Below are 27,497 nucleotides of genomic sequence, written 5' to 3'. Positions count from 1 at the left end.
TCTCACTTTTAACATCCTTAAAAGGTTTCCTAGTGGTCTTGGTCAACATGCAAGTTTTGCATTTTTCAATGTTCATATCAAAAGGAGGAATCATACTTGTTTTTGACATATCTTTTAATCTTTTGTAATGAACATGTCCTAATCTAGCATGCCAAATTTCTGATTTTGTCATATTAATTATAGAACTACACGAGGCCATACAAACAGATTCATGAACAAAAGGAACATCAATGTTTAATTTAAACTTTCCATTACAGCGATAACCAAATCCAACAAACGAACCATGTCTTGACAAGATGTACTTGTCACTTTCAAGTACTTGCTTGAAACCACAATTATTTAAAACCATACCAGACAATAAGTTCTTACGAATACCAAGTACAAATAAGACATTATCCAAATACAAACTTTTTCTGAAAGTAAAAACTAAATTCACACAACCTAATCCTAGGATTGGTTCAGTTGCAACATTGCCCATCTTCACAATAGAGCCATCATCGATTGGTCTAAATTCCTTGAACCAACGACGATCTTTGCACACATGGCTTGTTGCTCCCGAATCAAACCACCAAGCAACGTCATCATCCTGCACATAGAATGCATCAGATATTAGTGATACATAATTTGAATTCGTATTCGAATTAAAATTATTCACTACAATCTGACCTTGTTGCTTTTCAGGATCATTAGACCCACTTGGACCGGCCTTGTTCTTTCCTTTGAACACCCGGCAATCCCTCTTTAAATGACCAGGTTTCCCACACTTCCAACATGACAATTTTGTTTGTTTGTTTGGACCTTTGTTCTTATTTCCTTGAAATTTGCGTTTGTTACCTTTAGCATTATAATTTTCCTTAACTGTTCCACTTTCCTCTACCATATTAACGGAAGAGGAACCTACTACGTTTTTATCATTGACTTTGTCAATTTCCTGAGCCCTCAGCGACTCCTCAATCATGAAATGACTACCGAGTTGAACCAGAGTCAACTCTTCCTTCTTATGTTTCAAGGTATGCTTGAAGTCTTTTCAAGAAGAAGGCAGTTTATCAATTATAGATGAAACTGCAATGGATTCATCCATTTTCAAATCATGTTGAGTAAACTGACCCAAAATCCGCAGCAGTTCATTATATTGCTCCATAACAGGCCTCGAATCAATCATTTTGTAATTAAAGAAATTACTAACTAAGAATTTGTTACTTGAGGCATCTTCTGCCATATACTTGGATTCAAGAGAGTCCCATAATTCCTTAGCAGACTCAACATTTTGATAAATATCAAAGAGAGAGTCAGACATACCGTTCAGAATGTGTCCACGACAAATGTAGTCGTCGTTCTCCCATTTCGAACGCTTCCTTGTTTGATCCAGAGTTTCGTCTTCCATATACACCGGCATCGGTGTACTCAGCACATACACCACATTCAATGTTGTCAAGAGAAAGTGCATCTTCTTCTGCCATCTTCTGAAATCCTGTCCTTCAAACTTGTCCAACTTCGCAAACTTGCTTGTCATCTTCGAACTATCGTTCGTCATCTCGAAAGATTTGATTCCATCTTTTGTTGGTTAATTTTGAAAATCGAGATAATCCTGGATAAATCTAAAGTCGTGTATAAACACTTTCAGATTGAATCAAATTTCGGGGTTCAACCAAAATTGTTCAATCGGATAAAATCAGAAGATTATAATTCAAGAGTTTTGTTTTGGTCTTGTATGTTTTTCACATCGTTATGCTTTCTGAACCAGAATGATTATTTATGATCAAAGAAAAGGTGGTTTTTGGCGGTTGATGGAAGTTATTTCTTTTTAAAAATTGCCGTTGATGGAAGTTTTAGTAACTTCCATGTAACTTCCAACCGTTGATGGAAGTTTTAGTAACTTCCATGTAACTTCGAACCTTTGCCTAAACCGAACATCTCGTTATTACATTAAAACAAGCGTGCACTCTTATTTTAACATAATAAAGAGATCAATTACACTAAAATGTCCAACATTTCATTCATTATTGTAGAAAGAGATAAGGAAGAGAGAAAGAGATAGAGCATAGGAGTAAACTATGATTGTGTGCTCTACAATGTGTAGCTACCCTCATATATATAATACTAGGTTAAGCATATACAAGCACTTGGGCCAAGCCCATATACATACTAAAACCCTTTTATTCTAAACAACTCTAATATAAATGACTCTAACTCTCCCCCTTAAGTTGGAGCATAGATGTTAATGATGCCCAACTTGTTACAAATAAAATCACTACTCACCCCATTCAAAGCTTTTGTAAGCACATTTGCTAGTTGATCTCCTGTCTTGACATTAGAGGTACATATAAGGTTTTGTTGAACCTTCTCTAGGATTAAGTGACAATCTACCTCAATATGCTTCATTCTTTCATGATAGATTGGATTTGATTCGATATGTGTGGCAGCTTCATTGTCACACTACAATGTCATAGGATAGGTATTAGCAAATCCTATCTTCTCCAAAATTTGTTTCACCCATATCAACTCACAAGTCATTTGGGCCATAGCCCTGTATTCTGCCTCCACACTAGATTTGCTCATCACATCTTGCTTCTTACTTTTCCAAGAGATCAAATTACCTCCCAAAAATACACAGTAGCTCATATGGTAGATTTGCGGTCCATACGAGACCAAATGTGATCTGCATCAGAGAATGTTTCCTCCTATATGTGCCCATGATCTTGATACGCAATCCCCTTTCCTAAAGCTTTCTTCAACTACTTAATGTGGATAAATGCTTCCCATTGAGTATTAGTCAGGAACCTCATGAATTGACTAACAAAACTTATTGGGAAGGAAATATCCGGCATAGTGATACAAAGATAATTAAGCTTCTCCACCTTTCGTTTGCATCTCTGTGGATCAGAGAATGGAACTCCATCTACAGTCAGCTTAACCCCTGGGTCCATAGGGATCCCCTTCTTCGAGTACATAACCTCAATACCTAAGAAGTACTTCAAGGCCCCATGTCTTTAGTCTGAAACTGAGTTTGAAGAAAACTCTTCAAGTTGTCAGTACCTTTATTATCACTTCTTGTAATCACAATATCATCAACATACACCACAGGTAAGATGCTGCCAAGGTTAGTATTTTTATAAAATACAGTATGATCACTTTGACTCAGCTTCAGTCCAAATGCAAGGACCACACCACTAAATCTCCCAAACCAAGATCTAGGTGATTGCATCAAGCCATTTAACAACTCCCTTAAGCGGCACACCTTGCCAAACACCCCCTAAGCAACAAACCCAGGTGATTGCTCTATATACACCTCTTCATGTAAGTCACCATGCAAGAAAGCATTCTTTACATCCAATTGAAATAAAGGTTAATGATGTGTAGCAGCAAGAGAGATAAGAATGCGAATAGAGTTAAGCTTAGCAACATGGGAAAAAGTATTAGTAAAATCAACTCCATAAGTTTGAGCATACCCCTTGGCAATGATGCGAGCCTTTAAATGAGCCACAGACCCATTAGAATCCATTTTGATAGTATAAACCCACTTGCAACCAATATCCCTCTTCCCTGCAAGGAGAGAAATCAAATCCCATGTTTCAATTTTTCTCAAGAGCTATCATTTCCTCCTTCATTGCTTGTCTCTAGCCACCATGACTAAGGGCATCTAAAAGAGATTTAGGGATAGAAACAAAATCTAGATAGCAACAAAGGACTTTGAGGTGGATGACAAATGAGCAATAGACACATGTGAGGAAATAGGATAAGTATGTGTACAGGTGTGTTTACCTTTATGAAGTGCAATAGGGAAATCAAGGTATGAAGGAGGATCTGCAGATGTTGGAAGAGGTATTGGTAGAGGTTGAGTATCCTCTGGTGGAGCTTCACATGTGGCTTCAGCTTCAAGTGACACCTATTTAGGGTGGCAAGGATATGTTTGTTTAAAAAACTGGAAACCTGTATCGAGATGAGTCAGAGGAGCAGAGTGGATAATAGTGTGATTTAAGAACAAATCATCTGACTCATACACATACAAAGAGGACTTATACTCAACAAAAAACTAACGATCTTCAACAAAAGACACATTTGCAAAATCAAGGTACTGACCAAGATCTGGAGAGAAACAGCGATACCCCTTTTGGGTCCTAGAATAACCCACGAGCACACTTCAATGACTTTGGATCCAACTTGGTTTCTTGAGGATAAACATCATACACAAAACAAGTACAACCAAATATTTTTAGGGGTAAGGGTAACAAAGAATGAGAGGGGAAGAGAACAGAGTGAGGAATTACACCATTCAATATAGAAGATGACATGCGATTAATTAAATATGCAGCAGTAAGGATTGCATTTGCCAAAAATAATTTTGAAACCTTCATTGCAAATAATAAGGCTCAGGAAACCTTCATAAGGTGAAGATTTTTATGCTCAGCCACCCCGTTTTGTTGTGGAGTGAGGATGCAAGAAGATTGATGCAACATGCCATTTTCATTCATGAAAATGAGAAATGGTTCAGAAAAGTATTCTTTAGCATTATCGCTACAAAGAACACTCACAAAACAACCAAATTGAGTATGAATTTTAGAACAAAAATGACAAAATATGGTGAACAATTCAGATCTAGATTTCATCAAATATAACAAAATATTTATAACCAAACTTTGAAGTAACTGGGCAGGAACCCCATACATCAGAATGAACAATATCAGAGAGCATGAGCTCTTTTATTTAAACAAGGCAAATAAACACTCTGATGGTGTTTAGACAATTGACGAGACTCACAAAATAGACTCCACAGACTCTAATGGTGGACATAATTTTCTAAGAACTCCTAAAGATGGATGACTAGCTGACAATGAGGCTGAAACATGGGGATTGTACAAGCTGCAAAAGCATGTGAAACTCCTTCATCCAATAAGTACAGTCCATTAGATACTCTTCCTCTACCAATAGCCTCTGGGTCTACAGATCCTAAAATACATAAGAATTGGGGAAAAAAAGGTTATAGAACAATTTAACAATCGCGTTAACTGACTAATGGAAAGGAGGTTACACGAGAATTCGGGCAAGTACAAAATAGAAGACAATGAAAAAGTAGGAATTGGGGTAGTACACCTAGTCCCCTTAAACATGAACACTAGATCCATGAACAAGTGTAACAAAAGAATGGATACTGGAAGGGTTGAAAGAAGAACATATACCTGAATCCCCTGTTATATGATTTATGGCACTAGAATCAATGACCCAACGTCAAGAAGTAGATGAAGGTGTAGGACAAATGTGGTTGAAGAAGAAGTAGTAGAAGAAGGTGTAGATGACTCGTCATCAGTCATAACCACCTAGGTTTTTCCTCTGATTGAGTGGCAATGTCAGGCTGCGGCACTGCATGAGCCTGTGATTGTGAGTACTGCTGATTCTGAGAGGAATGAGCACATTGGTGTCTATAGTGACTCACTTACTCACAACCATAGCACGTCACTTGTCCACCACGACCTCCACCTCGACCATGGCCATGACCTCCAGATTGAACCACTAGAGCAGAGCGATCAAGGGAATCACCCTCAGGAGTGGAGCGAGAGCCCTCAAAAGAGGACTGCACAACCCGAAAGAAAACATCAGTAAAAGTATCCACCTGCCAACTAGATAATATTTGAGAGCAAACCACCACAAACTATGAATCAAGACCAAAAAGTAACCTTAGAGCTATAAGCTTCTTCTGTTGGGTCACCATCTCCTCCACAAATTTGCAAGCAAGGAGAAAAGTCAATTCTTCAGTGTACTTCTAGAACTCTAAGAAGTAGTCCATCAATTTCCGCTTATTCTGTTTAGGGTGGAAAATTTCTTGCAGAAGAGCATAAGTCCAATTCAAATTATTGAATTTTCCATAGATGATTTTTTAAAAAAATCCCACAACTCCTTCACTGTATTACAATGGGTGATAACAGATTGAGTCTGTTTATCAATGGAATTGACGAGAAAGGCTAAGATTAATATTCCACATCATTGTCTTAGATCCATCTGGACATGTTTCTGTTAGATAATCTTCCTTAGTCATCCCACCAAGACTAAATTCAACCAAATGCTTCCATTCCACATAATTCTCACTGTCGCCATCAAGCTTGATATCGGTGAGTTTGTAGGAAGTGGTAACGATCTCTGCAGTAGGCCCCTTGGCACCTTCGTCGCTGTTAGACATCCTTACGCAGCAACGAACCACACTTTTTTTTTACCCAAAATACGGACCTGGCTTCTCTGCTGTCCTTTCTCGTGCTGTCCCGGTGTTGTCCCTCCAAAACGACGTCGTTTTGAAAGTTGTATGATACTATGTAGAAAGAGATAAGGGAGAGAGAGAAAGATAGAGAGAGGCATATTCTACAATGTGTAGCTACCCTCATATTTATAATACTTGGTTCAGCATATACAAGGAATTGGGTCAAGCCCATATACATACTAAACCTTTTTATTCTAAATAACTCCAATATAAATGAGTAACAAATATGTTCAAGAAAAAGTGGTTGATTTAAGAGGATATACCTTGTAAACAAGACCAAACCCTCCTTCTCCAATCTTCAAGGATTTGTCAAAGTTATTTGTTGCTGCCTTGATTTGTCGTAGGGTAAATAAACTAGTTTGTGATTCGAAACCCTTCAGTTCTACCAATAGAAGCAAACAAATGGAAGAAATATCTTATATTAAGAAAACAAATGGCTTCATTGAATCCACCATCCTAGCACTGTTACTTGTCAAGGGAGTTAGCAAAATAGATAAGAAAATAGGCCAACTAAATTGATAGGGAACCACTAAGTTCTACAAACAAATGAATGTATATATACATATTTGTGTGTGTGTAACAGTTCTCGGGTGTTTCATGCAAAAGGTTGGTAATCAGGTTAATTTAATTTAATTCACTTCATGGTGATTACCTCTGGCCACTGATCTTTCCCATCCTAAAAAGCGCTTCCACCACAATATACCAAATATCAAGATGATAATTGCTCCAGCAACCACAACTGCAACCACAACCCTTATTATGGATATGCTGCTACTACCACTTTCTGATGGGGGTATAAAGTCTGCATGATTATTATGCAAGATTTAATTAGATTAGAAGCTAAAGATGAGAACAGAAAACAAAACAAGAGAAGTACAACTCACTAGGATCAACAGATATAGCTGATATAAGAGGACCATAAACTGATCTAAATGGAATAGAAGTGGTTCCTTTCCCAGCCCAATATAACCGAATCTCCAAGGCGTTACTAGTCACAACAACTGTGAAATTTTTAATTACTGCCTTACCAACACCCCCTGCTTCTTTTGCAATATTGAAATCCTTAGCCACCAAATTTCTCTGCGATATTGAAATTCACACAAAAACATATGATGGTAATTAGTTGAGAAATGTTGTCAAAAATTCGTAGGACTGAACTATTTCATTCAGTAACTTAATTACAACTTATGAGAAAATTTTGTTAATGTCAAAGATTATACTGAAGTATTTGAATTTGGTATCATGAAGTTCCCAAAGAGAATTTTACCAAATTTGTTCAAAAACATGTGGTTGACCAACTTAGGAAAATGATAAAAATATGGACCTGAATGTAGATGTCAAATACACGCCTTCCAAGACTGCTATATGTTTTATCATCAGTAAACATTATTTCTGCAAAATGGAGTTTTACTGTGTAGTTTCCATTTCCCAAACAAAATCCATAATAGGTCAAAGATGTAGGAGAAACACGTGCATTCATGTACAGTTCAACATTCTCCATTACAAGCTTAGTTGAATTAGTCACATTATAGTAGTTTACGCGGTCGGTATCAAAGAGATGACCATTGTTGATAAGTGCCCAGTTTTTTCCACGGTCATTATGAAAGCTTGCTGGTCCAGTAGTCTCACCCGTGTCATCATCATATGTCTTCTTTCCATCAGTTACAAGATTTCCACCACAGTTTATATGCAGAGAATATGAAGCTGGATAAGTAGAATTTGGTTAACAACTACTTAAACAATTAATCACAATTATAAATCATATTCGACAATTATATATTAAGATTTTACTTTTATTACATCCTCTTGTTTCTAACATTCTAATGTAACTGGATCAGAAAAGATAAAAAAGAATGGAGTATTTTATTGATTATAAAACCTTAAATTCCCAGAAGATACCAATGTGATATTCTACTATGTTAGGGAAGAAAGAATCCGGTGATAATCAGGTGTTTAAAAAGCCTAGGCTCTCCAAATCCTCCAATCAGTTCTCTCTCTCTAAGATACCACATTCTAGTTTCTCTCATTTTTATGTTGCTCCTCTCTAACTAACCAACCATTAGTATATTATATATTACATAAGGAGTATATTGTTGCATCGAGTTAAGACCCATTTTGATCTGATTCCATGTTCCCTGTCCTATTTATCCTGCTATGGACTCTGGTGCCAGTGTGCCACCTTGTCTTCAAGGTGGAAGGTAAGAAAATGCTTGTCACTCCCAAAAAATTTCACAATTTGGTAGGTTGGACCAATGAATCAATACTTCCAAATCCCATAAGTGGCCTTCATGACTCACGAGTGCCTAATTAGAACCTATGTAAGTTTGACCTTTTTTCTTTATCGGCAAATGCTAATATGTTAGTTTTGTTAGAAATGTCAGTTGGGGGATCAATCATCATTCCCGAACCATTGTGTCATCCTTGTATCTCCTGCAAGTTGGACCTGTAACTCATACTCTTCAGAAATCATTTGAGGATGTATATGACTGTGATTTGTTAGCTCTACATGAGCATTTCGAGCCTCATCTAGGGTTGGAGTGGTTGAACTCTAGCTTTGAGAGGTGGGTAGTTAGGCGTTGCAATCTCAGTATTTTTTAAAAGAAAGTTAAAGTTCAACTTTGTTATTTATCTACATTTAAAATAAATAAACAAATTTTTGGGATCCCTCTTCCTGTGTATTAATTATGCATAGTAAAAATGAGTTAGAAAGTAATACATAAAATTTTTGAAAATTTTCAACTGTTCAATGTCTAGTCAAAATACTTCGAGAAATTATGCTCTGTTTGAGATTATAATTCTATAGGAGTATGAGAGAATTACAATATCTAGATTTTAGGTCTGGCTTAGTAAAAATGGTAGCTCCTAGTTTATCTAATAATTCATCTATTACAAAAATTGGAAACTTGTTGGACAATGTAATTTTGTTTAAAGCCCTGTAATCGGTGCAAAATTATCATCCCTTGTTCTTCTCAACCAAAATAATCATATTGGAATAAAGGTTTGTTGGAAATAATGATATTTATTTAGGAAATAATACCATGCATATACATTTAGTGTCCATGGATATTATTACCTCCAATGTGATATATAACAAACAAAAGGTAATATTTTTTAAATTTTAATGTCGTGGATAGTCTTAAAATAAAATTAAAATTTATAACAAATTAATTAATTTAATTATTTTAATTAGTTTTGATAAATTAAGTAATTATTATATATATATGACCAGTAGTGTCAAGAAAATTTCAAAGCTTACTATAATCTAAGGAAATAATCTCCAGTCCACTCAATCTGTCAATAATATATAAATATAGATGATATACAAAGCTTATGTAACACCACATTCTCCTGAATAAGAAACTTTTCATTTTCCAAATTCTCTCTAAAAGGTCTTGTTCTTTCTCTCTCTATATATATATTTAAAAATTTATAAATGTCCACCTCTAAATCTTAATATATATATATATATATATAAAAAGTGAAGATCTTCCCTAAAAAAAATTCTAGCCCAAAATCTTTTGACATGTCATTTCTCAGCCAATTAAATGTAGCATTCATAATTGATTTAAATATGTTTTTATCCCTATTAAATATCTAATTTTATATTTACTTTTTAATAATTTTTTGTTATGTAATGAGTTTCTAATAAAATAATAATTTTGTTATTGTCCTTGACATTTAGTTTTAGTACCAATAAATTAGTAAATTTTGTGTTTGTTTTGTAATAAATATTTTTTATTTGTTTTATTAAAATAAAATTTGTTAATTTATTAGAAAATAAACACAAAATTTTTCAATTTATCCGTATTACAAGAATAAACAATAAAAGTGTTACTTTATTAAAAAGTCCCACATAAAACAAAATTTTATTAAAAAATAACCACAAAAATTAAATCAAATATTAATTAAGAATAAAAACATATTTAAGTGTTCTAGAAAATTTCATTTTATTGCATGCGGATATATTTTTCGAGGTCATAACATCATCTCCATTTTATGCTGCCATTTAAGTATTTATCGTTTTTCCATTCCATTCTCTTTCATATTCATACTTTTTGCATTCCATTCTATTTAAAAGAGATGTATATTTTGCTACATACATTCTTCCTTGTCTCTCTTTTGCTTTATTCCTTTGTTCCTTCATTGCACCGAAACGTCGGACCCATAACTGTTTCTCAACGGCGCCACTAGACAAGGCCATGGAGCCAGAATTGTCGCATCAAGTAGACCATGGCAAGTAGTGCTCCAACTGCACTCATCTTTAGGTATTATGATTTAAAATTTGAAACCTAAGTTTTTTTTTTTTTGAAAAATCTTCTTTCTCTATGTTTTTCATTCTCTCTTCTAACTTTCATTCTCATCCTCTTCTAATCTTCTCTTCTATCTCACATGCATTTTCTATTTGTGAAATTCATATGCAAGATGGATGGGACTTGGAGAGGCCATGAAAGATCCTTTGTACTAGCATCCAACTCGACTTCAACGACGAGAATCGGATCTCTAAAAATGAATGCTGAATGCTGATATGGTAATTCAAGGAATTATGAGGAATTCGATGAATTAAAGAGAAATAGGGAATCCTGAGATGAAGAAAGGATTCCGAAATTCTATTATTCAGAACTGGAGTTCAAGGAATTATTATGTAAGTGAATGATTGACAAAACCTTCTCTTATTTCTCCTATATATAGCTGCAGAGTACTAACAGAATTTACTCTCAGTCAATCCAATCCCTAATTTGTCTTCTTGACAAAATTTACTCTCACTCAATTTCTCCTATTTATTTGTCAATCCAATCCCTAAGTTGTCTCTCTGAATCTCTATTTATTTTCTCATAATTGTTATTTATTCTCTCCTATCATTACCCGCCCCTCAAAATCATCCTTGACCTCAAGGATTGAAGGAAGGATAGCGTTGCAAAAGATCATAGTAAAACTCCCATGTGGCATCCTTCGAAAGTTGATGTTTCCACTTTACTAGAACTTTAGTAATAGCTCGGTTGCCCAGTTTGACAGTCATTCTATCCAAAATAGACTCTGGTTCACGCGAAGCAAAGCTTGCGTGAGTGCTGGCAGGAATATTTGTAGTAGTAACCACAGTGCCAACATGCTTCCGGAGTTGAGAAACATGAAAAACATTATGCATGCGAGATCCAGCAGGAAGGTCAAGTCGATAAGCCACAGCGCCTATGCGATCCAACACATTAAAGGGGCCATAAAACTTAGGTGCCAATTTAGCATTAACCCGATGAGAAACAGAGACTTGACGATAGGGATGAAGCTTAACATAAACAAAATCCCCTGTCTGAAATTGGCGATCACTGCGATGTTTATCCGCCAACTGCTTCATTCGGTCTTGAGCTCTTCGGAGGTGAAACTTCAACAGCTTTAACATCTCCTCGCGCTTGAGTAAACTTCTGTCAACTAGCTCCATCTTCGAATCACCAGGAAGATAAGGTAAGTAGGCTGGTGGAGGCTGCCCATAGACTATTTCATAAGGGGTGGCGTGGATATCCACCAGCCCATAGACTATTTCATAAGGGGTGGCGTGAATAGAAGTATGGTAGGTAGTATTGTACCACCATTCTGCCAATGACAACCAATTAGACCCTTTTTGTGGAGCATCGGTCGTCATGCATCGAAAGTAAGTTTCTAAGCAATGATTCACTACCTCCGACTGGCCATCGGTTAGCGGGTGATAAGCATAGGAAAGTTGCACTTGAACACCCTGAAAAGCCAGAAGTTGCTAACAAAGACAGGGTCTCTATCGCTAGTGATAGTGTCAGGAAAACCACAACAACTTGTTAGAGTTTGTGGTCTTAGTTCCTTTGTCCCACATCGCTTGGTCTGTAAAACTTGTGTGGTCTTAGTCCCACATCGCTTGGTTTGTAAAAACTTGTGTCTCATTAGTGTTATATATAGAGACACCTTGTAAGTTTTTATGTGCAAGTAATAAAAAGTTCTCCTAGTGTAGCCGTGGACGTAGACACATACATTGTGTGCTGAACCACGTTAAACTTTGTGTCTTTTTCTTTCTTCCCTTTATTTCTTTCTCTTCTTTTATTGCTCTATACTAACAACTGGTATCAAGAGCTTTTGGTTACTCCACGGGATTTCCTTAGTTTAAAGGAATTAGTGAGAGTCTTCTCAGTTTAGAGGAGGCAGTGGGAGCAATGGCATTAGAAGAGGGGAAGGTGAAGATCGAGAAGTTCGATGGCAGAGATTTCAGCTTTTGGAAGATGCAGATAGAGGATTATCTATATCAGAAGAAGCTGTATCAGCCCTTATCAGGGATTAAGCCAGAAGACATGAAGCAAGAAGAATGGAACTTGCTAGATCGACAGGCCCTTAGCGTGATCAGATTGACATTAGCCAAGAACGTCGCGTTCAACATCGTGAACGAGAAGACTACTGCAGGCTTAATAAAGGCGTTATCAGATATGTACGAGAAGCCATCGGCAGCCAACAAAGTATACTTGATGCGCCGGTTGTTCAACCTCAAGATGGGAGAAGGTATCTCTGTAACTGATCATATTAATGAATTTAATACTATTCTTGCCCAGTTGGAATCAGCGCAGATTAAATTTGAGAATGAGGTGAAGGCATTGATTCTATTGTCATCACTACCGGATAGTTGGGCTGCAACTGTTACTGCAGTTAGTAGTTCTACAAGGGAGAACACATTAAAGCTTAGTGACATCCGTGACTTGATCTTAAGCGAAGATGTTCGCAAGAGAGATTCAGGAGAATCTTCCAGTCATGTTTCCAATTCAGCATTGAATACTGAAGGCAGGGGAAGGACTACCCAAAAGGGTCAGAATGGTCGAGGCAGATCAAAGTCAAGAGGGAAAGGTCGGAGAAAATTTCAAAGTGACGTTACTTGCTGGAATTGTGACAAGAGAGGTCACTTTAGCAATCAGTGCAAGGCACCAAAGAAGAACAAGTCGCACAAAAACAAGAAGCGCGATGATGATGAATCCGCAAATGCAGCAACTGATGAACTTGATGATGCATTAATTTGCAGTTTGGATAGTCCTGTTGATTCATGGATCATGGACTCAGGTGCGTCGTTCCATACTACTCCCTCTAAAGATTTATTGTCTAACTATATTTCTGGAAGATTTGGAAAAGTTTACCTTGCAGATGGAAAATCTCTTGACATTGTCGGAAGAGGTGATATCAACATCAAGACCTCCAGTGGATCCCTATGGACATTGCACAATGTCAGACATATTCCTGCCTTAAAGAGAAATTTAATATCTATAGGGCAGTTGGATGATGAGGGACATCACACCACTTTTGGAGATGGAGCTTGGAAGGTAACAAAAGGCAATCTCGTTGTGGCTCGTGGAAAGAAGCGAGGATCTCTTTACATGATTGCAGATGAGGATATGGTAGCAGTTATTGAGGCTGTCAATAATTCAACCATGTGGCATCAAAGACTTGGACACATGAGTGAAAAAGGAATGAAGCTTATGGCGGCAAATGGTAAGCTATCAAGCCTCAAGCATGTTGATGTTGGTGCTTGTGAACATTGTATCCTTGGAAAGCAGAAAAAGGTCAGTTTCTCAAGGGCAGGGAAGACTCTTAAAGTTGAAAAGCTAGAATTGGTGCACACAGATGTTTAGGGGCCAGCCCCTGTGAAATCTGTTGGAAACTCACGTATTATGTCACCTTTATCGACGACTCTACCAGAAAGGTATGGGTTTATTTTCTTAAAAATAAATCTGATGTGTTTTCTGTGTTTAAAAGGTGGAAAACAGAAGTTGAAAATCGGACAGGTCTAAAGGTTAAAAGTCTGAAATCTGACAATGGTGGGGAGTATGATAGTCAGGAGTTTAAAGACTTCTGTTCAGAACATGGGATCAGAATGATCAAGACAATACCAGGAACACCTGAGCAAAACGGTGTTGCAGAAAGGATGAATAGAACCTTGAACGAGAGAGCAAGGTGTATGCGGATCCAATCTGGCTTGCCTAAAGCCTTCTGGGCAGAAGCAATAAACACAGCAGCATGTCTCATCAATAGAGGACCATCAGTTCCTTTGAATTATCAGTTGCCCGAAGAAGTATGGTCTGGAAAGGAGGTAAAACTTTTACATTTGAGAATTTTTGGTTGTGTTTCATATATACTGACAGACTCTAATAGTAGAGATAAATTGGATCCGAAGGTGAGGAAGTGTTATTTTATTGGTTATGGATCTGACATGTATGGCTACAGGTTTTGGGATGACCAAACCAAGAAAGTTATCAGAAGCAGAAATGTTACTTTTAATGAGAACTTATTTTATAAGGACAAATTTTCTGCAGAATCTACATGTGCAGGTAAACTGTCAGAAATTTCTGAGAAAGCAACACTTGAAGAAATTTCAGAAAGTGATGTAGCCAACAGAAACCAGAGTACAGGCGTAGAGGTTGAGTCAGAACCAGAACCATCAACTCCTCCAAGAAAATCTGGCAGAATTTCAGTACCACCAGATAGGTATTCCCCTTCATTGCATTATTTGTTGTTAACTGATGCTGGTGAGCCAGAATGTTTCAGTGAGGCTACACAGGGGAATGACACTATTGAGTGGGAGCTAGCGATGAAAGATGAGATGACATCCCTTCAGAAGAATAAGACGTGGTCTTTAACTAAATTGCCAGAAGGAAAGAAAGCGTTACAGAATAGGTGGGTCTATAGGCTCAAGGAAGAATCTAACGGTAAAAGAAGATACAAGGCGAGACTTGTGGTGAAAGGGTTTCAGCAGAAACAAGGAATTGATTTCACAGAGATCTTCTCTCCAGTTGTAAAGATGACTACCATCAAAGTTATTATGAGCATAGTAGCTGCAGAGAATCTTCACTTGGAGTAGTTAGATGTTAAAACTGCATTCTTGCATGGGGATTTAGAGGAAGACATCTATATGATCCAACCAGAAGGTTTTGAAGTGCCAGGCAAGGAGAATCTTGTATGCAAGCTTCACAAAAGTTTATATGGCTTGAAACAAGCACCGAGACAGTGGTACAAGTTTAATGAGTTTATGAGCAACTCAGGATTCAAAAGATGTGACATGGACCATTGTTGCTATGTTAAGAAATATACTAATAGTTATGTTATCCTTGTCGTGTATGTTGATGACATGTTGATTGCAGGATCTAGTATGGCAGAAATTAACAAGTTGAAGCAGCAGTTGGCAGAAAACTTTGAAATGAAGGATCTTGGTCCAGCTAAACAAATCCTTGGTATGAGAATTCTTAGAAACAGATCAGAAGGAATTTTGAAGCTGTCTCAGGAGAAATATATACACAAGTTGCTTGACAGGTTTTACCTTGGAGATTCTAAGACCAGGAATACCCCTTTGGGATCTCATTTGAAGTTTTCAAAGAAGCAATCTTTGCAGACAGATGAAGAAAAATGTTACATGTCAAGAATACCATATGCATCAGCAGTTGGGAGTTTGATGTATGCTATGGTGTGTACCAGACCTGACATAGCACATGCAGTGGGAGTTGTCAGTAGGTTCCTATCAAATCCAGCAAAGGAGCATTGGGAAGGCGTAAAGTGGATACTCAGATATCTGAAGGGTACTTCAGAGTTGTGTTTGTGTTTCACAAAAGGCAATCTCACTTTACAGGGATTTTCAAATGCAGACTTGGGAGGAGATTTTGATACCAAGAAAAGCACCACAGGCTACATTTTTACCTTGGGAGGTACTGCTGTGAGTTGGAAGTCTAAACTTCAAGATAGAGTTGCTCTCTCAACCACGGAAGCCGAGTACATAGCTATCTCAGAAGCAGCTAAGGAGATGATTTGGCTAAAGAATTTTCTCAATGAATTAGGGAAAGAACAAGATGATGCTCCAATGTTTAGTGACAGTCAAAGTGCTATAAGTCTTGCTAAGAATCCAGTCTTCCATTCTAGATGCAAGCATATTCAATTAAGATACCATTTTATCAGGGAGTTGATAAATGATGGAGACTTATCTTTATTGAAGATCTTAGGATCAGAGAATCCAGCAGATATGTTGACTAAAGTTGTTACAACTGACAAACTGAGGCTTTGCATTGCCTCAGTTGGTCTTCAAGGATAATTGAAGATGAAGGCGCTACACTAGGTAAAGAGTCGATGAACTCATTGCTTACAAGGAGCTGCAAGAGTTTGGAACTTAGACCCCAAGTGGGAGAATTGTTAGAGTTTGTGGTCTTAGTTCCTTTGTCCCACATCGCTTGGTCTGTAAAACTTGTGTGGTCTTAGTCCCACATCGCTTGGTTTGTAAAAACTTGTGTCTCATTAGTGTTATATATAGAGACACCTTGTAAGCTTTTATGTGCAAGTAATAAAAAGTTCTCCTAGTGTAGCCGTGGACGTAGGCACATACATTGTGTGCTGAACCACGTCAAACTTTGTGTTTTTTTCTTTCTTCCCTTTATTTCTTTCTCTTCTTTTATTGCTCTATACTAACACAACTTTGCTTAATCCATCTAGGAAGGATTGAGCCACGTCGCTTGCTATGTAGGGATGAGACAGTGCCATGAAATGAGCAGCTTTGCTTAATCGATCCACAACAACAAAGATAACATTTTTATCGTAAGAAGGAGGTAAACCTCTCTCATTCGTGACAAAGCATCGGCCACTACATTCTCACGACCTTGCTTGTATTCAATGGAGAAATCAAACTCCATTAACTTCACTAACCACTTTTGTTGAAAAGCAGTGGTCAACCGCTGATCAAGGATATACTTCAAACTTCGATGATCCGTTTTAATCACAAACTGCCTGTTGAGAAGGTAATGGCACCATTTTTGAATAGCAAAAATTACTGCCAGTAATTCCTTTTCATAGGTGGATAAAGATTGTTGTTGTTGGTTTAAGGCCTGACTAATAAAGGCAATCGGGTGATGTTCTTGCATTAAGACGGCTCCAAGTCCCACACCAGAAGCATCAACCTCTACCACAAAAGTTTTGTTGAAATCGGGGAGTCGCAACACAGGTGCTTGGAGTAGCAAGTCTTTGAGTTGCTGAAATGCAAGTTTTGCATCATCGGTCCAACAAAAATTATCTCTTTTAAGCATATTAGTTAATGGCCGAGCAATTGCACCAAATCCCTTAACAAACCTTCGTTAGTAACCCGCAAGGCCAAGGAATCCACGAAGTTGTTTCAATGATTGAGCAATGGCCAATTCCTAACCGCTGTAATTTTAGTAGGGTCGGTAGAAACGCCATCACTGCTGATGTAATGACCCAAATATTCCACCTTGGGGACTGCAAAATAACACTTAGACTTCCTGGCAAAAAGCGAGTGAGTCCTCATAGTAGATAACACTTTTTGTAAATGATCCACATGATCTATCAAGTTGCAACTGTAGATGATAATGTCATCGAAGAAAACCAGAAGAAACCTTCTAAAAAACTGTTGGAAAATAGAATTCATCAGCCCTTGAAATGTAGCAAGGGCATTGGTAAGGCCAAATGGCATTACCAAGTACTCATAATGACCCCTATGAGTCTTGAAGGCAGTTTTATGAACATCCAAAGGATCCATTCGCACTTGGTTGTACCCGGACCGAAGGTCAATTTTGGAGAAAATAGTGGAGCCATGTAATTCATCCAAAAGGTCATCAACGAGCGGAATAGGAAACTTATCTTTGACAGTGTTTTTATTCAACTCTCGATAATCCACACAAAGTCTCCAAGAGCCATCTTTTTTACCGACTAAGACTATCGGACTAGCATAAGGGCTGCTACTTTTTTGAATAATTCCAGAAGTCAAATATTCCTGTACAAGTCGATCAATGACATCTTTTTGATGTTTAGCATACCTGTAGGGCCTCTTGTTCACCGGATTTGCACCCTGCACTAGGGATATTCTGTGATCATGTTCTGCCCAGGGTGGTGGAAGTGTAGTTGGCTCGATAAAAATGTCTGAATAAGCCTCCAAAAGTTGCTCTATGGCAGCTGGGACTGTAGGTTGTTGAGCATGAGTAGTTAAGGAATGAAGTAATCCACCCTCAGTGTCACAAAGCTATAGCATAGATAAATGAACTCCATTAGCCAAAGTATGACTCATTTGTTGTCTTCGGATAGTCTTGACAGCATTAGAAGAAGCCCCTCTTAATACATGTCGTCGTCCCTGCACTTTAAATTCCATGCTCAATTTGTCAAAATTCCAGGTAATGTCACCAAGTGTTACCAGCCACTCAATTCCCAACACTAAGTCACAGCAACCCAGTGGAATGAGCATAATATTAGATTGGAAGGTAGTATGTTGAATGGTCCAAGTGAAATTCCTGACCATAGCAGAAATATGCAACTTATTGCCATCTGCTACCACCACATGTAGTGGTTCTATCTCCTCAATCTTACACCCAAATTTCTTAGCAACCTGAATATCTAAGAAATTATGGGTACTGCCACTATCAATCAGGATATGTAAAGGTCGTTTCCTGTGATAGCCAGTGACCCTCATTGTCTTAAAATTGGCCACGCCAGTAAGCGCATGGACAGAAATCTGTGGATTACTTTGCAATTGAGATGAACTGTCCTCGTCAAGAGCATTGTCTATTGGTGTGTCTTGATCATCTATCTCCATCACGTGAATGTGGAGCTTTTTGTGTGAAAGGCCATGTTCAGGGGTGTATGGTTCATCACAAAAGTAGCAGAGTCCTTGGGCCCGCCGTTCGTTAATGTAAGCTGGTGTGAGCCGTCGCGATGGTCAGAATTTGGTCTTATCTGCCTCGGATGGTTCGTCAGCATTTGAGGATGGTTTGTTGGCTAGCAAAGGTTTCTGGGCTCCCAAAATCTTTGCTTTCCTTTTGATAGAGTTTGCTAGAGTGTTGTCATGGTAGGCAACTTCATACATTTTCGCTAGGGAAAAGGATTTTCGAACAGATTGGGGCTGGAACATACGTACCAGCATTTGAACTTCGTGTTTCAACCCTCCCAAGAAGCAACTCAGGGTATATTCCTCGGACAGGTTTAGTCGTGATACGATGGCATCGAATTCTTCATGGTATTCCGTTACGCTGCGATGCTGTCGCAATTTCATCAGGTCTGCCATAAGGTCCTCACTAATGGCTCCAAATCTGTCAATCAAACGTTGTGTGTATTCTGTCCAAGATGGTAGGGAATCCGCAGCCATAGTCTTTGCTGAAGTTGTGTGCCAATGGAGTGCTTTGCCCTCAAGGTGAATGATGGCTAAGCGTACCTTTACATCCTCTGGTGTATTATCAATGGTAAAGTAGGTTTCACATTGATAGATCCATTGGTTGACGTTCTCACCGTTAAATCTCGGAAAGTCGATCCTTGCCAAGCGGGTGCCACACGAGTAGTGCGGCTGATTTCCTTTCACCATTCTACCCGGGGTACTATTGTTATCAGAATTGGCTTCGTTCTCCGGTAATTTCTTGAATGAGTTGTGGATGTTCTGTTGTAACGAATCTCCCAGGGTCTTTTGCATGGATCCTGCGATCTCCATCAACTTTGCTTCCATGTGTTCAATGATCTTATTCTCCAAGCGCTCCTCCATCTCCGTGTGACTTCGTGTGCTGGTTGCCATGGATGTCGATTGCTAGGAAGGTCCAAGCTGATACCAATTGATATGGTAATTCAAGGAATTATGAGGAATTCGATGAATTAAAGAGAAATAGGGAATCCTGAGATGAAGAAAGGATTCCGAAATTCTCTTATTCAGAACTGGAGTACAAGGAATTATTATATAAGTGAATGATTGACAAAACCTTCTCTTATTTCTCCTATATATAGCTGCAGAGTACTAACAGAATTTACTCTCAGCCAATCCAATCCCTAATTTGTCTCCTTGACAGAATTTACTCACTCAATTTCTCCTATTTATTCTCCATTTATTTGCCAATCCAATCCCTAATTTGTCTCCCTGAATCTCTATTTATTTTCTCATAATTGCTATTTATTCTCTCCTATCAAATGCATCTTACCATTATTGGATTGAAGGTAGGTTGCAACAGGAAACTCCTAAAAGGTGAGTAGACAAAATCTATTGTTATAATTTAGTCAAATTTTCATTTGATTTTCTGACTTGTCCCGTCATAGTTCTATTGCCATATTCCAAAAATATGGAAGCATTATTTTTATTATTATTATTATTATTATTATTAACTTTTCTATTTGATCTTCTTTTCTTGTCTCCATCCATCGTTGAAACATTCACACTAATCACAAGTTTCTTTGTAACAGAGAATATTCACACACACAGAAAAATATACTATTCACTTACTGTACTTTACAGTGACTCCCTTATATAGGAAAGTTAATAACAGCCTCTAACACAAGTAATTGACTGAATTAACACCCCCCCTAATTTAGATTAGTTCACAGTAAGAAGTGAAATCTTGTTTTTGTATACTTTCACCTTCTTCACCTTCCATGTGCAATAGGATATTTAGCCAAGTCAATTGTTGACTCTTTGTCAATCAACATTCTCATTAGTTTAGTTTTCAGGTTTAGCTCCTTCAATAAAGTTTCCAGCCACAAAGCTGGACAAGCTACCATAGATGTAACTATATATTTCACTTCACATGAAGATCAGGCTACCACACTTGCTACTTTGAGTATTGAGAGGTTAGTGCTCTGCCAAACACTTTCTCTCTCTCCTTAAAATTCTTTCTATTGAGTTTGGTTTTTTAACATGCTTTAGTTAACTGTAATTGTTAAAGATTAAGCTGATATGAAACTGAACCCAAGAACTAAAGGAAATTTCAAAAGCATCACTTACTCATCATTGATTCAAAATATTTTTTATACTTGGATCTATCCAAAGCAAGCTTTTATTTATTAAAAAGTCTGAAAAAAATATAAAAATGTTTTTGAAAAATTAAAGAGGATTTTTTTTATAAAGTTTTGAACACTCCTATTCACCCCTCCCTCCAGGAGTGTAGCCATTTTATCCAACACAAAACACCATTGTCCACTGTCACTGGAAAATTTTCAATAACCTTTCCTGGCTGGAATCATCACAAAAGACTAACTTAAGGCATCAAGGCTCAAGCTTAGTTATTTAGGATGATATCACATTTCTTCGGTTTTATAACACCATTGTAACTTAATAGTGAGGTTTAGTATCCTACTCCTACAACAACTTTTTTTCTCATATAAAAAGTTTGGCAATCTAGTGTAACGAGAGATATCCCTTTGTTATTGTATCTCTAAGTTAAAAAAAAAAAAGAAGGTATAAATACATTAAAAACCAACCATTTCAAATGTCAAAATAATAACTAATAGTCTATAGTGAAAACCAAGATAAATCAACTTACTTTTACACGGAATGTTTGACAAACATGAAACATTTCCTCTGAAAAAATAAAATAAAGTTACAAAGGAAGAATGGAGTGAGGTAGGGCTGATAAATCAGCGCACATTATAACCTGTATAAACTTGTTAATATTTAGTATAAAAAATATAGAATTAAGAACATTAAACTTACAAGCTGTTTCCATTAGAAAATGAAGCAAACAAGTTCCTGAGGCATATGGTAAATGGTCAAGGCTTAGATAGCTTCTTAAAACTACAAAATTAAAAATAAAGAAAAATAAAAGTATGAAACTGCAAGGAGTCTTACACAGTTCCCGGTTGACACTGTAGCTCCTCTATGTTGTTGCCGATACTAAGATTGTTATATGAGAGATCTCTGTATAAGGTTCATAAAATGTGTGATTTAGAAACAAAGATCACACAAGATGTTGACTTCATGGACTTGATTAAGAATTCTAAAAGTCTTAATAGGAGATTCCATCAAAGGGAAAATCAAAATGGTCCGCTATGAGCTACTTATCAACTATTGAATTGAGCATAGAGCATACAACTATAACGAAGTACGGAAAAAAATTCCAGCAACAAAATATCAAAAAATTTATGAGTAGCTAAAAGAAGAAAATATTATGACAGCAATTGCTTAGTAACATATTTTTTTTAATAAAATTAACATGCATCACTTCCATAGGAAAGCATACAGGAACCAAAATCAGACTCAACAAAAATGGAATTCTATTGGTGATCTTATTAATAATCATTAATAGCAATAGGGAAGAACAGCCTTAATTGAGATGTGAGGTTTATAAAACCTTAGCTATCCTTTGTGGTGTGGCTCTCCCAAGATTCTTATCAATTGGTATCGTGAGCAATGCAGGTGGACACTAAGGCTATAGTGTGTGGTGGGCTATCAGGAGCCAATTAGGTATGGGATTCTATTGTAGGGTTTATAAGACCTTACACTCTCCAACTACAATGGCTAAGTTTTGCGGTGTGGTTCTCCCAAAGGTCATACCAACTGATCAAGACAAAGAGTATCTTTCCCTCAACAATGGCTACAGCCAACATAAAAAAAAAACTTCGTATCCCATTGCCCAGAGGCTCTTCGCTATGCGAAGGTATGGCAACATATGAAGTCAAATATTTGTTAGCACCAGCTATACTTAATGAGACTAAAAGTACAAACATGCTACAGATCTATAGGCCTCACACAGCTCTTTCTTCTTACATGTCATATATTTTTACATTGTCAAGTACTACTTGTGGAATAATCAGATTGGAGTTTTGGCAAAGACAAAACTTATATGTAGTTTGATAGATGCTTTTAGGGATGTTTTACCTTAATAACTCACGCAATTAAACTCAACATTAAATGTTGACATGGATTTCCAAGATAAAGCTCCAATGTTGATGGAGAAGACCAAAAGTACCTAACAGCATAAGCTAAGTTTTGTTCTTTTGGAAAACATTGGATTAGTTCCTCAGTTTGGAGCAGTTACTTTTGGTGAAGTTCAAAGGTTTTGGTAAGAATAAGGACGGTGAAGCCTTATGTCTATGTGAAGCTGATTTAGCTCTTTGGTGTATATCGATGGAGCAGAATGCTCAAGTGAGATTCTTTAGATCCATTATATGATAAGACTCTAAAGTCACGTCTTCCTCTTGTGGAAATATCTCTTTCTGATAACAAGATAGGTTTGCAAGCTTCTTTAGCTTTTTGTTTTCTTTGTTTCTCTCTATTTGAGAGAGTGGAAGATATTGGTAAATTCTTAGTAAAGCCGACATCTTATCCTCCTCATTGGTTGAACTAATTTTCTATACACTAATATTATTTCTTCTATAGCAACATAACTAAATAAACTTTTAATAACTAATAGAATAGTGAAAAAACAACACAATGGCTTTTTTCTTCTAGTTTATATTCAACATTACCATAGTTGCTCTGGATCATTTGTTCACTGAATGATTCAGTTTATCCATAAAAAAAAATGTTATTGCCTACATCATGCTAAAAGAAACAAAAGCAGAGTATAGCATGTAATATAATCCAAGACCTTTTTTCTTCATATTCAAAATTTTGTTTTTGTCATATGGATTTTATAGTACAACGAGGCAAGGGAGAAATAGCATTACTGTCAAAATACAAAAAAGAAAGACAATGAATGATACAAGCTTGAATTTTCTTTTCTATAAAATCTATCCAAATGTACTCAGATTATTTGTCTCTAATATATGGGAGTGTTTTCTATTTTTACTTTTTTGTTTAATGAAAAGATCAAAGGATTCTTATCTCTTCCTAAGGACGAAGTTAGAATTTTTCTGCATATTTTGCACTAAAAGCACTATGCCAAAGTTATGCACAAAAGGAACAAATAATTAGTGCAAGGGCACCCTTTTATCTGTCAAAATACTTGAATTACTAAATTAATAAATCATATAGGTAGCATTTGAAAGGTAACTCACACATAGTGAGGTCTATCTATCAACCGAGGCAGCGATCCAGTGAGATGATTCCCTTCTAAAAAACTAGCAAAGCAAATATCAAGTCAATTAATATAACTCAAATTATTGATAGAAAAATGACAAATAGACTAGTGAACTATATTCAAAATTATGTGGACTGTCTTTAAGGATTTATCTAGTTTTACCTCACCAATATTAGTTTCAATTCAGTGACCAACATAAATGAATGACAAAAATTCCAGTCACCGATATCTTTTTCTGCTTTGCTACTCCTTAATTCCACTTATTGCTTTTCCTATCAATTTTTCTTTATTTTCTATTGCTTTTTTCCTCAAAAAATAGAAACATAATTATCTGATGGAGAAAAATTTCTTTCAAAGAGTTAAATACATTGTTCTGAACATTCAAGCAAAGTCAAATGAGGGGTGTATGTGTCCATTCCAAATAAAAAGACTACAGAAACACCGATATGTTTAAGTCTTTAGTTGAACAAACATATTGGCGAACAGTTAGCAAATTCATGCCATGATACTGTATGTCTATCCAAAATAACCCAGTTAGAACTTTTACCATTTCAAACTAAAACTGAAGAAAGTTTAATGAAATAGAATAGCACTTCCTAGCTACTCAGAAATGTATGAGATTATTTTGGTGTAAAAATATAGAAAAATTATGGAAAATTTCTTACAGCATATTCAAGTGCGGAAGATCACCAAAAATGCTTGGAATTGGTCCAGTTAATTTGTTGTAGCTAACATCTCTAGAAAAGAAATTACGGTCAGAATATGTTCTTTTCTAATGGGAAAATTAAATTAAAGGAACATTAAACATAACTCCTATAATGTAGTGCATACAACAATTATGTTTTAAGTTCTTCACCAAATCAGTGAGACTAAAATGCAAGACTTTTACAAGCTTCTAAATATTGAAAAAAAAAACTCAAGTTCCACATTGGCTAGAAATAGTGTCAAGATAGAGTATATAAGTAGAAGACAACCCTCACCACTGAACTAGCTTTTGGGTTGGGTTAGGCTCAAACTCATATTTTAACTTTAATATACTAAAATATGACAATAAAAATTGAGATTTATCATCTTAAAAAGAACATAAAGGAAAAGAAAATAAACCACCACTTACAATATTTCCAAATTAGTCAATTTTACAAGATTCTCTGGCAAGGATCCAATAATGTTGCAACTCCTGAATATTCTGGCAACCAATCATACAATATGCAAAGTGATAGCAACAACACATAAGCATATCTTTATTTTCATTCCCTGAAACACTTTCTTATCAAGACAATAACTTGAATAATAAAAATAATAATCATAATCATATCATCTGACTCACAGTGTTAACAAGTTTGTCATATTATTAAGTTGTGGAAACCGTGAATCAGATCCATTCAAGTCGGTGACCCTCCTGCATATCATATTTTAATCACTTATACAATAAAAAGCATGTTAATGCTTAAATCTTGGTTCATTAGAGAGCATCAAACTTACAAGTCAGTAAGATTTCTCAGAATTGAAATTCCAGAAGGAATTGGCCCACTCAAACCACTCCCATGCATGATACTAAAAAATATGTTTTGGATAAGGCGACATTACGTAAAAAAATTAAAACAACTAAAGTTCATTAAAGAAAAGGGGAAAAAAATACAATCACACAGTTTCTCAAGATTTATCCAGCTCTGTATAAAATTGGGTATTGCTCCAGAGAATTGATTGTCGCCAATTCTACTGCATTGTAGGAGGATAAACCACAAATAGAAGTTAAATACGTTAGAGATTTAAAACCAAACATAACCTTTCAACTAACTTCCTAATCTTTTAGGAGAGTTTATTCTTGACATGGTATCAAAACCTCCACAATCAAATGGTTAAGAGTTAGATACTTGTCTCCCCAACTCTTCAAAATAAAGTTGATTTCAGCATAAGATAGAGTAGGCCTAAGCATTCTCAAAGTCAAATACAATACAATCTGACATATTAAATGCACAAAGCTTACAGTTCCTTCAATGTTGTGAGCCTAGCCAATGTTGCAGGTAACTCTCCATTGAAATTGTTGGAGGTTAGATGCCTAAAGGAACAACAAGTAATGAATGGAAGGCATAGAATATGCACCAAATGATCAGTAAACTTAGCTTCAGAAATCAATATGGATCAACCAAATTCAAAGTCATTCAGAGACTATTGAAAAGGGCTTACAGTTTTTCAATCTGGGCAAGATTCCCAAGCTCTAGAGGAAGACTTCCAGATAACTGATTGAACTCCAATTTTCTATTCATTTTAAATTCAGATCCTCTAAACTCTCTCACAAAAAGAAAAACTAGAAAGGGAAAAAGTTTAATGTACAAAACCAGAAACTTACAAAATTTTGAGAGTGGTGATGTTTCCAAGCTCCTTTGGGATTGGACCAGTTAGACGGTTTCCAATAAAGGAACTTACAAAAGGGAAATTGTACAATTAGATTCCCCGTTGTTTTAGGAAATAAGGACAAGATAACAAATTAAAAAAAAATTACGAGACATTAAAAGAAAGAGAAAAACGAAAACCCATTGTCTTTAATTCTTTTTTTTTTGTTGATTGTCTTTAATTCTATCCTCAAGAGAATCCTGATCAAATAATAGTATTTATTTTTTAATATTTTAAATTGGGCCACTTATGCATGAAGGAGAAAAATTAAGAGTGAAAGCAAAGGAACAAAGCATGATATATTACATGTTGACGAGATTTAAGGTTCCCAATTGCCTAGGAATTGTACCATTAAGGTAGTTCCGAGTGAAGTCACTGCAATAAATTAAAGACAAAGAATTTATAAATCAAATAATACTAATGAAGGTATATATCAAGATAAATTGTCCTTTTAGTCCGAAAACATTTTTAAATTTATATTTTTAGTTCTTAAACTTTTTATTTCTGTTTTCATTCTTTTAATTTTTTTTCATCTTTCTTTTAGTCATTTAATTTTTTCGTCTTTATTTTTAATTCTTTTAGAAACTAAAAGTTAGGACGCAAAAATTGTTAAAAGACTAAAAATATGATGAAATAACAAGTTAAAAGATTAAAAACAAAGAAAAAAAATTCAAGAACTAAAAATTATAATTTTATTAATTTTAATAACTAAAAGATAATAAATCATGTATATTATAACAGTCAAATTGTAAGTTAAGAATGTTACACCATACATACATTTGTTGGAGATAAGGTAATCTGACCAGATCCGTTGAGATAATACCCGAAAGATTTTGTTCTTTTAAGATGCTGCAGCCATTAAAAACCATGAAGTTGTTAATGCCGAAGAAATGAATATATTTATATATAGTGCATGTGTGTGAGAGTGAGTGAGAGATGAACAAACTTTAACTATTTACAAATATATTAATATTTTATAATTTTAATATTGAGCAGTGTCATTAACGATTATATTACTACTTCTACTCATTTTTTAAAATTATTAGCTTTAAAATATATTTTCGGACAATAATAATTAGAAAATGAAGGATTGTGAGTTGTCCTTAAAAGAT

The 27,497-nt window shown here is 36.0% G+C and overlaps 1 protein-coding gene across 3 annotated transcripts in view; it reads right to left on the bottom strand.

The window, feature by feature from the left end:
* Positions 1 to 27,497, bottom strand: part of LOC114415986 (probable leucine-rich repeat receptor-like serine/threonine-protein kinase At3g14840) — a 33,334-nt gene that overhangs the window by 3,883 nt on the left and 1,954 nt on the right. Inside the window, exons 3-20 of one of the 3 annotated variants that reach the window (XM_028380855.1) lie at positions 27,163 to 27,234; positions 26,692 to 26,760; positions 26,342 to 26,413; positions 26,179 to 26,250; positions 25,979 to 26,050; positions 25,639 to 25,710; positions 25,474 to 25,545; positions 25,319 to 25,390; positions 25,106 to 25,177; positions 24,657 to 24,728; positions 23,969 to 24,031; positions 21,819 to 21,887; positions 21,684 to 21,719; positions 21,514 to 21,551; positions 7,572 to 7,951; positions 7,132 to 7,327; positions 6,900 to 7,049; positions 6,511 to 6,629 (exon numbers count right to left, since the gene is read on the bottom strand). In XM_028380855.1, the coding sequence (XP_028236656.1) occupies positions 6,511 to 6,629; positions 6,900 to 7,049; positions 7,132 to 7,327; positions 7,572 to 7,951; positions 21,514 to 21,551; positions 21,684 to 21,719; positions 21,819 to 21,887; positions 23,969 to 24,031; positions 24,657 to 24,728; positions 25,106 to 25,177; positions 25,319 to 25,390; positions 25,474 to 25,545; positions 25,639 to 25,710; positions 25,979 to 26,050; positions 26,179 to 26,250; positions 26,342 to 26,413; positions 26,692 to 26,760; positions 27,163 to 27,234 (1,768 nt within the window). The remainder of the gene's footprint in view (positions 1 to 6,510; positions 6,630 to 6,899; positions 7,050 to 7,131; positions 7,328 to 7,571; positions 7,952 to 21,513; positions 21,552 to 21,683; positions 21,720 to 21,818; positions 21,888 to 23,968; positions 24,032 to 24,656; positions 24,729 to 25,105; positions 25,178 to 25,318; positions 25,391 to 25,473; positions 25,546 to 25,638; positions 25,711 to 25,978; positions 26,051 to 26,178; positions 26,251 to 26,341; positions 26,414 to 26,691; positions 26,761 to 27,162; positions 27,235 to 27,497) is intronic. The other 2 variants (XM_028380869.1, XM_028380862.1) reach the window with 2 other exon arrangements.

The sequence above is a fragment of the Glycine soja genome, chromosome 1, assembly GCF_004193775.1.
Source record: "Glycine soja cultivar W05 chromosome 1, ASM419377v2, whole genome shotgun sequence".
NCBI classification, from domain to species: domain Eukaryota; kingdom Viridiplantae; phylum Streptophyta; class Magnoliopsida; order Fabales; family Fabaceae; genus Glycine; species Glycine soja.
This window is presented reverse-complemented; position numbering and strand designations above follow the sequence as displayed.